The sequence below is a fragment of the Centrocercus urophasianus genome, unplaced genomic scaffold (genome assembly GCF_019232065.1).
Source record: "Centrocercus urophasianus isolate 14NV4802_14NV808 unplaced genomic scaffold, USGS_Curo_1.0 seq_26, whole genome shotgun sequence".
NCBI classification, from domain to species: domain Eukaryota; kingdom Metazoa; phylum Chordata; class Aves; order Galliformes; family Phasianidae; genus Centrocercus; species Centrocercus urophasianus.
Window position 1 is genome coordinate 12,928,559 of NW_024884822.1, and position 13,413 is coordinate 12,941,971.

General features: G+C 45.4%; 1 protein-coding gene and 1 long non-coding RNA gene across 4 annotated transcripts; one reads left to right on the forward strand and one right to left on the reverse strand.

Annotated features, from left to right (window-relative positions):
* Positions 1-10,585, reverse strand: LOC122164358. The gene is made up of 6 exons (XR_006170211.1): positions 7,171-10,585; positions 6,907-6,980; positions 4,973-5,131; positions 1,675-1,861; positions 1,257-1,494; positions 1-713 (listed from the first exon to the last, which is right to left on the reverse strand). It is a non-coding gene; the product is annotated as an uncharacterized LOC122164358 (long non-coding RNA).
* SMIM32 (small integral membrane protein 32) lies at positions 9,315-13,413 on the forward strand. 3 transcript variants are annotated; one of them, XM_042826325.1, is made up of 4 exons: positions 9,315-9,405; positions 10,487-10,682; positions 10,866-11,193; positions 11,375-13,413. In XM_042826325.1, exon 4 carries the CDS (start codon positions 11,431-11,433, stop codon positions 11,749-11,751), a length of 321 nt encoding a protein of 106 aa, XP_042682259.1. In that variant the 5' UTR covers positions 9,315-9,405; positions 10,487-10,682; positions 10,866-11,193; positions 11,375-11,430; the 3' UTR covers positions 11,752-13,413. The 3 variants fall into 3 exon arrangements, with proteins under 3 accessions (XP_042682259.1, XP_042682258.1, XP_042682260.1); XM_042826324.1 differs by lacking the exon at positions 9,315-9,405 and adding an exon at positions 9,450-9,741; XM_042826326.1 differs by lacking the exons at positions 9,315-9,405; positions 10,487-10,682 and having other exon boundaries at positions 10,806-11,193.

The following is a 13,413-nucleotide window of genomic DNA, read 5'->3' on the forward strand; positions in this document are numbered from 1 at the left end:
ATTATTACAAAGGGGGACTTCAGATCGTGTACAGCGTGGAAAGCTGTACCTTATTGTAACAGGATACTTCTGGACTTTTTTGGGGGGGCTATATTGTTTATAAAACATCTAAAAATAACCTGACCTTAAGTCTGCCACTCCTGTTTGCCCTTTCTTTCATTACAAAGTCATACACGTGTAAAGATGATTCTATGAAACTGGTATCCAAATATCAAGCAGAAAAAACGTGCAATAAGGCCATTCAATGCATCTTGAAGTTCCAATTTTAGGAAGGAAATTACACATGGGATCAGCTCCCAGAGGCAGCTTGGCAATTACACTGGGGTCCTTCAATCACCATGCATGCAAGCTGGCTTGTTAACGCATTAGGTTTGACACCACTAGCGTTTCCCTCGTGGCAAGGCAGGCACTGGAAATCCCCATGCAGAGGGAATGGGGCTCCACACAGCTCTGCTCAGCTCCCCTCTGGGAATAAGAGAGTCAGTGCTGATAAAGAATTAAGTCAGAAATGTAGAGTGGATACAGTATGTACCCCATTACATGATATCAGCAAATGCCAGGCATAAGATGAGATGGTTCAAAGACTTCCCCTGGCAGAGGGAAGGAGTTGTGATCCAACCTCCCAAATTCACAGGTGATGACATCCAGCCTTTTGCATGACATCAGGAGTTGTTCAATGCAAGTGTGTCATCCTGAAAGGTACCCAGTTGTAGCTAAAAGAAAGCAAGACCTAAGGAATCAGCCATTTTCCTTCTAGCTTGTTGCTAATTCCCCAGCATTTAAAGGTTTGTTTTGGGATAGCAACAGGCTGGGGCAACCAGCTCTTGCAGGCGGCTCTCCAGGGTGCAGCGCATCTCCCGTAAGGGCATACGTATATTATACAGCATCATCTCCCAGACTGCTTTTTTTGCTAAACAATCAGGATCAATTTTTCCACCTAACAAAAGCTTTTTTTTTTTTACCTTTTGACTGTAATGATGCTTTGTGGCATTAGAATCTACTAATCTGCCCCAAATAATGAACCTGAGCATCGCCCAGTGGGTGGTAACGTCTACGTGCTGTGATCAGTTGTGAGTCATAAATGCAAAACCTGATGGACAAACTCAGCTTCTATATTTAAGTGCTGTGCTACTTAACTAAGACAAGTACCAAGCCAAGAGATGCTGCCTTTGCAATGCAACGAGCTTGAATTTAACAAGTAGATCATATACATTAGTTATAAAGCCAAAAAAAACTATGGTAGTACATCTAAGGACCTTTATCCTCAGGAGCAGCCATTTGTCATCACATTCTAGTTCTCTTTCCTTCCATGCTTCAGCAAAGCAACACGATTTTATTCCTTATGTAACGCAGACTGGGTAACTGTCTCATGTCCCATATGGTGTAGGTCATTCCCACAGCTGATGATGCTCGATCTCAACTCCTGTTTCTCCTTGAACAGGCACATTACCAAGTTCTGATGCACATAATATATTAGCTAGAGGAAAAGGATTCCTTTTCAGCCATAAAAAAATATGAAGAAATAAAAAAAACAAAAATAGAAAAAAAAAAGGATTACGGCAGAGCAAAACATTTGAAATGGAGCTAACCCAAAAATAAACCCAATCAAAAAAAAAAAAAAAAAGTACCCAAACCTCTCACAAGATGGCAAAATTCACCCAGCTCCAAACTCACGGGGCGTATGCTGGAGCAGAGATAGAAATTGATCCCAACAGCAACGTGATGAGAAGAGAGGCATTCACAGGGGATGCGATAAGCAGCGCTGTGCCGCCAGACAGGGAAACCATTGAGGATCCTTTGGTGCTGAGTGACACTTCACGGTTTCACACCCGAGGTGAAGAATTCCTGGGGCTTCAACAGCCTGGTATTTGGGGGAAGGTAGCGAGAGCATTTTGTGAGCAAAGTAGGTCACAGCTCAGCAGGAGAGGCGCGTTGCCACATTTATCTGGGAAGATGCGAGGCTACTAAGAAGGTTTCTTTCTTTTCCCTGCTGTTATTTCATTTAGCAAAGTAGAATCCATATTCTAAGCAAAAACAAATGGTTGTTATTTATGGGTCGGCCCATTGTTCTTGGAATGGCTTTGTGAAAGAGGAAAGTGATTGTACTGTCTCGTTACAAAAGATGGTGATTTTGGTAAGTAAGCTCAATTGTCTCAACAGTATTCTGCAAACAAGCGTAAAAATTGTATCAGAGAACAAAGTGTGAGTCATGCAGAATTACTCAATACGAAGCAGTAAGTCAACTTTCATAGGATTTAGGTAATGTGGTTATCTCTTGAAATTATGCAGCAAGAGTCATGATGGAAACAAGACCCAGAAAGCAACAGAAATGCCGACTTGCTTCAGGAGCAGAAAGTGGAAAACTTCAACTGACAAAATAAAACAAAACAAAACACTATTTTAGGTCATATTTCTGATAGTTTACCTCAACTCTGCAAATCGAGCACAGAAATTACCCAAGGAGATCTGAGGAACAGTGACGTTTCACCTGCTATCCCATCAGGAACAAGAGACTGATGACAGCAATGATTGAGGCTGGATTTTGACACTTGGAAGTACATAGAGTAGGTGGAGAGAAGATTTCAGTTATGCACACAGATGGAAGAAGTAGATCACTGGAGGACTGAAGAGTGACAGTATTAAGACAGATAAAGTAATTTATTTTATAGAAAGATGATTATAGAGTTGAGAGGCTTTTTTTTTCCCCAGCACAGAGATAAAGGAGAACAAACCTGCTTCTCTCTCCCATGATCCATGGATGTGTCTTATGCTTCTGACAGAGTCAGAGAGAAAGAAAACAATGGAGAAGTGGGCAAGCATTTGGATCGCCACCTGACTGACTACGTGTAACTCAGGGAATTGGCCCAGCATCAAGGAGTGACTGATTAATTTTGGCAGGAAATACCACTAACAAGAAGGAAAATGATCACGGAGCAGGCACAGAATCAGTGAGTTGCCCCACATTTAAAGAGCCACCATTGAAATGAATAACAATTCTATTAATTTCCCATCCCAGCTTGAAGCATCTGCAGCTTCTTCTAGGCTTAGGACTGTTTTTTTGGTTTTTTTTCCCCCCAGTGTTTCTCAGGGTCTATTCAATCCAGTGACCAAAATAAAAGCTGAAATGCTGGCAGTTGCCCACTGGGAGTTGCTGAGATCTCAGTACAAATACCCTCCGAGATGTGGGATGAGGTGCTCTTTAGCACCAAATTTCAGGATTTCCAGCCATCACACCATGCACTCAGCAGAAAACATGCTGTGTTACAGTACTAATGCTTCTGTCTTCTGCACCAAGTAAAAGCACAGCTAATGGCTTTTGGTTTTCTAACATGAAAATGATTTGTACCCTGGCACAGCAAAGCGAATCCTCTCTTGTGGCCAATGTGGGAAATAAAAGATCAAATCTGAAATTTTACTACAAAAAGATGAAGGAAAAATACGGAAAATGGCTCCAAATGCCTCAAAATTATTCCAAGAACCGATTGCCTTTGAATAGGCAATACTATTAAGCCACCAGGTCACCAGTTCCTCTTTTACAAAGTAAGAGCTCAAACGTATCTTAAAATTGGAGGGCAGAATACTTTTTCAAAGGCTATCCTTTCTTCCTGCTGACCTTCCCTACTATCATCTGCAGAACACGTGCAGACAGCACACAGCCCTCCCCGCTCTTTTGTGCATCCTTCCTCCACGCACCTCTGGGAGAGACACAAAGAGTTGAACAAATCATCAAAAGAAATGCCCGAATTCCCTTCGTTTCAGTATTCTGTGCATTTTCTGAGGATCTGAGTCTGGAGACACCAGATGGTGATTTTTCTCAGATCTTCACGTTCACAACTACACGTGGCAAATAGGTGCCCAGGGCTATTTTCCAGCACACCCAAACACTTCCCTTTCTAAATAGCCATTAAGAATATGGATGCAATGTTTGCACCATGCAAATTTTTTCTTAAAAAAAAACAAAGGCAAAACTGCTTCTAGGGGAACTTTGTCAGAGAAGGTGCTTACCTGCAGGAGTGGTGCCACATAGACTGGTGACATTGCAGCCACCCAGCACTGTGAGACAAAGCAAAGCAATGAGAGTTGCTCTAGGAAGAACCTGGCACCAAAGTGATTTAAAAAATCCAGGTAAAATTGCCTTCAAGAAATGTAAACACTCAACTGTGAGTCCTGAACTGTAAGACAAGGCCGAGGTTTACCAAAAATAAGACCAAAGGCATGTTTGCTGGGAACGAGGAATAGGCATCACTGTGGTTCTTCAGAATTTGTGCTTTTCATCTGCTCTTGCAAGAGGCAGTTTTTAACTAAGAGATTTTTCTCGGGTTCCTGATGGCTCAGCAAATTAGTTTACAGTGGAATATAATGGGAGATGCATTTGGGGAACAATTAGGGAGTTTTAACGTGAAAGAAAAAGTCACGGGGTGAAGTCTCTTAACTGTAATTCCTATTTCTGTCTCAAAGGGAATTAACAGAGTTTTATGACTTTGATCTTCTGAAGAAAGAGTTTCTGAACCTTATTGGTCATTTTCCCCTATTTCAGATAGGGATTCGATGAGAGATAAAACACCAGCAATTTAAAAGGGACAGTTCTGCCTGTATTTGTCACCATTTCCCTACTGATCATCGCAAAAGTTCAATTAAAGAGATTTAATAGCAGCCAATCTTCTACAATTAATGAGTTTTGGTAATTAATGGCTGGCCTGATGTAGCCTTTGAGAATAACCACAACTTTTCTGCAGCAAAGGGTTAAACGATAGCTCGGGTGAGACATTTCCACCATTAACCAGAGTTAATAGTCCTTTTGCTGGCAGTTCTCAGGGACTGAACAAACTGTGCTAATTATTATAAAGCATGAATTTTAATAACAGCACTGCGCTGCATTTCTCACGTACATAGGTTCAAAACTAATTAAATGCAACGGGAATACATTAGCCTCTCTACAGACAGGGAATGTCACTGAGTAACACCACCTTACCCATCACCTCCAAAGGAACAACTCGGTGACTGCTTTCCTCTGCAAACTTCAAGGTCAGGTGAAGTTCTCTTTTCCCAGTTGTGGTGTATTAAGATGCGGATATTTCAAGGGTCTGAGGTTGAAGGTATTTCTATGAGCTTCGTATTTCCTGCAGTTTTCCTTTTGTGACCAATGTGAAAAAGATAATGCTGTTATCCCAACTAATAATCGGTTATTGCGCTTCTCAAATTTATTTCCATGAAGTTAAGGCAATGAAATTAAAACCTATTTGTTTGCTCCACCAAAGAGCAGATGTTCCAGAAGCAATAAGATTTTAGGTTATTAAAATAATCCTTGTCACGGGCTGATAGATTTTCTTTCCCAGTGAATTCAATGAGCTTTTCCAACCACAGCTGGTGCTTTGCAGAGGAGCCTCCTCCCTCTGTGGAGCACTGCTCCATTGCTGCTGCTCTGCCAGAGCTGCTCAGCTTTGGGCAGGAACCTTGCCTCGATTAATGATAATTGCATCAGGCAATGAGAGACAGAGAGCCAAAGGGTCACCAGAGAGAATGAAGAGGTGAAAAGCTGGTATCTACAGAACTCAGCCATGCTCACAGGTAAACCAAAAAGGGCTCAGTTGGTTTCCCTTCCAGCAGATGCTGCTGGCTGAGCTTTGCTTTTCCTAGTAAAATTAAATGGAACCTAAACACAGAGAGCTGACGTCCCGTCCTTCTCCAGGATTCTACCACAGATGAAGGAATAACCAGACACAGAAACCTGGCATAGAGGACCATCAATCTTTTTCTTCCTTTTTGGGCAAACATACATTAAAAGCAAAAAAGCAAACGAGGTGAGAGCAGATGGGGCAGCCCCATCCCTGCCCATTTGCTCCCATTGCATCCCCAGGGATGCTCTCTGTGTGCTGCCATAGGTTCTATTTTAGCACTGAGAAGACCTCTAAACTGAACAGAACTGGCAGTGTGATCTGTTGAGTCAGACTGCTATTAATGATAAATCAGAAACTATAAAGCTGTTCCTCTTTACCAAGCAGCACACAATTAAACATCAGAGCTCCTCCCCAGCTTGCTGAGGAACACCACGATTGGTTTTCCCTTAATTTTTTGGGGTCGTAGGTGGAAGTGCACCTTCCAGCAGTCGCCAGCAACACAGCCTGGCACTTCCCAAAATACAGTTTAGCTTAGCCTCTGAAATTTATGCCTGCCCTGAGAAGGGTGATGTGCTGCTCTTCCACTTTATCTGATTCCTACCACCAAAAGATACCCAAGGGCCCAGGAGTTAGCACCGTCTGTGTGAACAATATTGCTGAGCTGATGCTGTAAGCAGCCTTAGCTCACACCAGGAGCAATAATCAACAGCTGACCCTGTGCAATACCTATGCTTTGTATTTGCTCAATTACACAAGCAGGGAGGCATGCACACAGCAAGCCCTGATGGTGCCTGGAGGAGAGGACTTCCTATCTGGGGCAAAGATGCTGTGTTAGAGCAATGGGCTCGCAGCTCAAACTTGTTAGAGTTTATGGTTCTCGAACTTGCAGAAGATCACCAACACCATTGGAGATGGAGATTTCGGATCAATTGCTACAAGGTTGGGGGAAAATTTTCACCCTATTTTAGCCTGGTTCTTTGCTCTTATTTTACTGCATTGGAGCACCTTGCCACCCTCTGTATCGAATGCTCGGGACCTTTGCAGTGTCAGGAAGTAGCATCAAGGCCACTTCTCAAACAAACAAGTGGGTTGCAGAATAGGCCACTTGCACTGAGTGTGGGCAGAGCAATAGCAGGCTTGGTCTGTGTGCCTCCCTTCTGTACAGAACAGACACGCAGGTCTGGGGGTCACCCAGGTTTATTGGTTCTTCCAGACTACTTGGGGTCACAAGAAATAACTTAAAATGCAAAGCAAAAATCAATAATCAGAGAAGAAAGAGAAACCTCACCTGCCCCAGCTGTAATTCACTGAGAGAAGCAGACACTGACTGACCACGCAGAACAGGAGGAGCAGTTTCCAACACTAGGATGTTGTACGAGAAACAAGAAACAATAAAAGTACAGACAGCTCCACCAGTCAGACACCCCACGATGATCTGCAAAGCTTCCCTTAATGATTCTCCTCTCATTCCACATGAATATAGGGGAGAGCAGGGGGATGCCAGGGAAAGATTCCTGGCTGAGGGTTCACCCCTTTCCCAAAACAGTCCTACCTGACCAAAACTCCCAACACAGCAGCCACAGCTGAGCAGGCTGGCAGAAGGGCAGGGTGATTCTTCCCTCCTTGGAATGGTGCTGTGGCCAACCAAGAGGCTCCTCACCACTGGAGAGTAGAAGATTTAGGCAGAGCATTGAGGAAATGCACAGAAGCTCCCATTTCCATTGGATCCGCAGACCTTTCTGGATGCTTTTTAGATGCTTCTGTTTCAGCTGGTGAGAACAGACCTCAAGAAATGCCACGTTAGAGCTCAGTTTTAAATATGACAAACACGCTCTTAAGAAATAAAAGATTTTCCACACTTGTTTGCACTTGGGCCAATTTTCTCAGGCATTCTGATCTGCTTTTAAGCACCAAAGGCAGCACCCTCTCTTTAGGTGTCTGTTGCTTAGCTTTAAGATCCTACATTGGAAAATACAGTCATTGGTATTTGATACTTAGGCACACAAAATAAGTGTGCCTAGATTACCCCAGAGCAATTAAAAATATATACAGATAGATAGATAGATACAGAAGTTATTTCCATTTTCTCTCTCTCTCTTTTTTTTTTTTTTAAAGGGCTTTAAGGCTGCTTGTACGTGACATTGGAAAACTACAGCCCTTGATTTATGGTTTCTGGTCTGCTAATAGAAACAAACTCCTCCACCACCGCTTACTCCTCAGCAGAAGGATCGTAACAGATTGTAAATGGTTGCATTACTGGGAAAGATAATGCTCCTTTCCACTCTCATTTCCCTCGGTTGATTTTTATCGTGGTAGGGGTTGAGTAAGCATGTAAGAGACAGATCATGCATTATTTACCAGGCTGGAAATAGGGAAAGGCTCCAGCAGTCCACTGCACAACCAAACCCCAAGCACTGGTCACTCTTTGTGTTTTGCATCTTGCTTGTTTGCAGCTTGGCTGATGGTTGTTAAAGCTAACAGCATGGTCCGAGTCACCAGGAGAGTGTTAGCTGATAGGGCCAAGCACTGAATTGCAAGCGATTTGTGGCAGCATTGGCTGTGCTATGGCAAAAGTGGACCATGGTGTGGCCAGAACAACCACCGAGTCACTACAGAATCATAAGATGGCTTGGGTTGGAAGCAACACCTAAATGGTGCTCAGAAGAACAAAGACCTTTCAGGATTCACCCCCATAGTTACACTGACCCAGATCCCAGGGGAGCCAGGAAGCCACAGCACTGAGAGGTTCATTACACAGCTAACTCAGTCACTGCTGGAGGCTCCACGTGTGTCCTTGCAGCACCGTTTCCAGCACATGTTACAATCTCACCCAAACAAGTCATTAAATGCTGAAAACCTTCAAGAAAAGTAAAAGGAAACAAGAAAAAATAACAACAAAGCTACAAAGTAAATTAGCGTGTAAAAATTTCAAGGAACAGAGGACTTTAAATGAGCTTCCAAACTAAGAAAAACAAGGGGAAAGGATCAGCTCTTACTTTTTGCAATTAAAGTATTATTTATAGCAATTCAGGGTTTTTTTGAGATGAAGCCTGGATACGGAGCTGCCGAAACCACATCTGATTTACTACTCCCAGAGCTTCTCATCCCTTTGTATATCAGACAGACAGGCAAAAGCAGGAGGAGCTTTTCCCACCCCACAGCCCGCGTGCACTCAGGGCAGCTGTAAAACACCCAGGGATTTATTCCAGCGCTCACACCGTGACCATTAGCAACGATTCTCAATCCAAAACCATGAACATGAAGCCATGGCACTGAGCCATTGTATCCCCATGGCAGAAAACAAATCCTGAAAGAGCATGAGATAACGTTTTGTAGGAGGAAAAGGGAAAATGTTCCAGTTCCATGTGGAACCTGTATGCCAGCAGGAGTGGATAGATGGGGTTCAGGCTGTCCCTTCAGCCTTGGGGACAACTCTAGTGGTTAAAAGGAGCGCTCCTCTAATGCAACATTTCTGTGCATCCATCGTGGCATTTTTGAGGAGTTGGCAGAGAAGCCATTTTAATGAGCTTTGGGCTGAAAGACGTGAAACACGAAGACAATCCTTGCTATTTTCAGCACTCAGCCCCTGGCTGCCTCTCTGCTTTTCCTACTGGATTAATAAAACCAATAAAGTAAACAAACAAAGGATGCAAAGTTTGGTTAAGGCCAACCAGAGTTCAGGGAGGAAGAGGGCAGGGTGCTGGGAAGACACGCAGACCTCCAACCATCCATGTTCTGCACTGCTCAGTGCTGCTCTGGCTGCAAGGAGACACCATAGGTAGGACAGGTAGGAGCTGCACCAGCTTTTTTTATGGCTCTGTTGATTTTTCCAGCCCCTGTGCTGGCTGCCTGCCTCTCCGCGCTGCTCTTTGAACCCATACAGAGTAAATATGGGTAACCACGGCCGCGCTGTGGACAGGGGGAATGGTCCCAGGAGGAGCCACCACGGTGCCCAGTTCTGGGGTTAAAGATGGGGAAATAAACCAGGGCACGGGGAAAAGTCTGCTCCTTTGGCTGTAAAAGGGGGAAAGAAAAAAAAAAGAAAAGAAAACCCAGCAAAACCTTGGAGGAACATCGCCCTGCAAATTCACATCTTGACCCAAAGCAAGGAGGCAAAGAGCAGGTATGGGCTGTTCTGGTGATGGGAGCAGGATGGGGAACGGAGCTGTGAGCTGACAGCAGCCTTCAGCCGTGCCACCAGGAGGGCACAAGGGCTCAGCAGGTACCTGGAGCTCAGCAGATAGGAACAGGCTGCACAAGGGCATTGCCTCCTAGCAGAGCCTCCATTCCCTTTGATTTAAATCTGCCTGACGTGGGGATTTCTCCCTCTTTCCTAGCAGAAACATTTATTATGCTAATTGAAATGTTTAACCTCCCTGGACAGCCGGCTGCAATAGTTCAACATAAGCAGCTTTCACGTTTGCTTGGATGGGTACCCCGGGGATGGAGAGAACGCGTCGGGTGCTTCCTGCCGTCGATTTCCCCTGCACTCCTCTCTCCCCTGCCCTTCTGTACCCCTTCCTCGCCGCTGCCCCAAATCAGGGCGAGTTAAAAGGAAGCATTAACCGCGCTTATCTGATGCGACGGGGTGAGCGCAGGCTGGCGAGCAGCCAGCAGCTAATAGCGGCGTAAAGGCAGTTTGATGAAAAAAATTAACATGCTAATTGTCAGGCTGGAGAGGGTGCCGGGGCCCGTGTGAAAGAAAGAAAAAAAGAAAAGAAAAGGCATTTTCTGCGCTAAAGAGATCAATTTTAACAATAGAGATTTGAGAGAGGGGGGAAAAAAAGAAGGGGAAAAAAAAAAAAAAACAACAAAGGTTTTGATGCCGTCGCCTTCTTTTCGTCCCATTCTCTGCTGCCCTCCCCCAGCTCCAAACCTCTCCCCGCAGCCTGGGGCTCACACTGGGGTTGCTCGGAGGATCTCTCGTCGCTCAGCACGGTGCCTCCGGCAGACACATCGCGCTCCCTCCCTTCCCGGCAGAGTGACGCTGCGGAGGAGCTCCGGCAGAAGGAAAAGTCCCGTTTGGCACCATCCTGCCCAGTCCCGCTCCGCAGCGCGGCTGAGGTGAGGGCAGAGGGGAGGTTTCCAAAGATCCTCTCTCCCCTCTGATTTACAGGGAGAATTTTGCTGTTTCTATTTTTTTAAAAAAACAAAGGGACGTTGGAGAGATTTTTTTTTTCCTTTTCATTTGGTTTGTTGTGTTTTGTTTCTTTTCTTCTTTTTTTTTTTTTTTTTCTTCCCTCAAAGCGAAAAGAAATGCTTGGAAAGCAGCAAGCCCAGCCTTGGAACGGGAGCTACACAGAGCATTGATAACCGGGATTAAGAAACTCAACTCATGCACCGGGATTCCGGCAGCGGGCAGGATCCCGGGGGAGAACACAGCGAACCCAGCGGGATGCCAACGCTTCAACCGCCTCTATCCGCGGATCCCGTTTAACCCAGGCTCCATTCCAGTGGGGAAAAGCACCCGGAGAGCCGCCGTGCCCTCCCCTGGACGGCATCGAGGGCTCCAACAGCCCAGACCAGGTCCGAGGGCTGCGCACTCCATGCGCCCGCAGGCGAGAGCGGCACCGAGGTACCCGCGCCGGTTGTGATTTATGTCTTGTGGATGAATGCTGTAAATATGAGCCACGGAGATTTAAGAGCAAATCCCCTCGCACGGCTTGGGGAGTAATTTGGTTTTACTTTTAGGCAAAATGTGTCTCGCTGTCAGGATTTTACAAGCGGGAATATTCTTCCTTCCCTATGCCAAACAGTGACTGTGTGTGCTCTCGTTCTTTACTTCGACCGTGGAGGAAATTTAAGCAAGAACATGTATAGTGAATTGCTAAACTCAACCAGTGCCACCGAAGCTCACCTCATCCTTCAGACCAACACTCCCTACCTGGGCAGCACGCAGCGACCCGTCAGCTCCTCCGCCTTCTACATGTCGACAGCCAGGGTGCTAAAAGAAGGCGAGATCAACAAGCCCGACCTGGTGACTTACATCATCCTCTTTTTCTTTCTGCTCTTGACTGTGACACTCATCGTGCTCTTCATTAACTGCCAGCTGAAAAATTCTTTTTTTGCTACTCTTCCTTACGACAGATCCCTCCGGGAAGCGAGGAGCCCGTGGAGGACACAGGCTGTGTGACACGAGGAGGAAAACAGCGTCTTCCAGCAGCAGCAGGGAGCAGCAGCGTTGTGCAGCACAGCTTTCTCGTCCGCATGGCAGCGGGTGGCTTCGACCCTCCTTAAAATAATAGGCTGCGCCGCGGGGAAAGGTTGCTGAAAGAGACGCCGTATGCAATGGGAATAGCTGTAAATAAAAGGCTGTACGACGAACTGGAGAGACCACGCATTGGCAAATTGATCGGAGCAAAAAGGAAATTGCCCCCCGATTCCAGATTAAGCGCTATATGTATGCAAATGTCATCACCGACCCATTCAGTGCCCATAGAAGGACATTTGCATTAACAGCAATCTCTGATTTGTGCATCTGGTGCAGCTTGCTACCCATGTTTATGAAATCACAGCACTGAATGTAAAACACAGCGTATTTACCTAACAGCTCCACTCTGAAGACCAGAGTTTACTTTCCAGACCCGTTTCTCTCCACTGCTGCTGAATCGCTCGGTAACGCAATGGGAGCCATGCCTGGCAGGAGAAAACCAGAAACGGTGGTTTAGGTTTTGAGTGGGATGCTGCTGGGGGTGGTGGTGGTGTTTTATTGCATCTTCAGTCGGGTTTCAAGTCGCTGCCAGCTATGGGAACCACTGAATACCTGAGTAACTCGTTTTCAACTTCCTTAAGTTGCAAAGGAAATTGCTCGCCAAGGCATGAAACCAAAATAATCAGGATGGAGAGAAGGAAGGAGAGAAAATAAGCATCATTAATCGTATGTAAACTAATGAAAGGGGAGAGCAGAGCGCTCCGAGCTCCGTACAAGCAGCAGATAACTTTGGAGAGCCACTGTGTTACAGCAGGAGCTGCTCCATGGCAGTACTGCCACTCCTTGCTGTCACCATAAGGCCGGCAGTCAGGAGCATGCTTCATCAAAAGGGCAACAGCATGATTGATTCACCACTTGTTAACGGTAACATACACTGGTTTAGATTAATTAGCAATCTGGTTTTGTTCTAGAAGCTGTACTCCTGCTTCACCTTCGCTGGCATGCTATTTAAATAGATGACAGTTTTTAGGAAATTTGCAGTTAGAGTGCCATAATTACAGACCACACAGCACAAACCCCAGAACAGTATTCATGTTCCCACAGCGGGCAAAGGGCTCTTTTCTGGTTGCTTCCTCAGCCGCAGTGTCTCCACGCACAGCTGAATCACAGACGGCCAGAAACACACCCTTAAAACCAACTTCTACTCCCACTTTTGCACGTGGACCTCCAAGCAAAGGAGAGGAGCTCGTGCAGTGCCAGAACTGCGGCCCTCAATGCGTCCTTATCACACGGAGTGCAGCAGAAGTGCTGTGTGTACACATGCACGTAAAGGACTCCATCCAAATGAGGAGATGCTATGGTGCAGTGACACACAAGCACGTGGGACAGAGACATGAACATACCTGGGCCCTGACAGCGAGCTTTTATACAAAGAAGTTGCACAGTTGATATACTTCCAAGTCACTGCCTTGGTTACCATCTTTTGTTACACTCAAAAAAGTGAAGCCTACCACAGAGCAGCCCGAAATACTTTATTCCTTGACAGGTGGCCAATTTTTATCTCATCCGAACCAAATTTCACTGGTGTAATTCCAAACAATTATTCTAATGCAGAAATAAAGAATAAATTCAAGCGTGTTTATC

Bases quoted from the DNA above. Each gene is read 5' to 3' on its own strand.
- SMIM32 (XM_042826325.1), top strand. From the start codon at position 11,431: ATGTATAGTGAATTGCTAAACTCAACCAGTGCCACCGAAGCTCACCTC.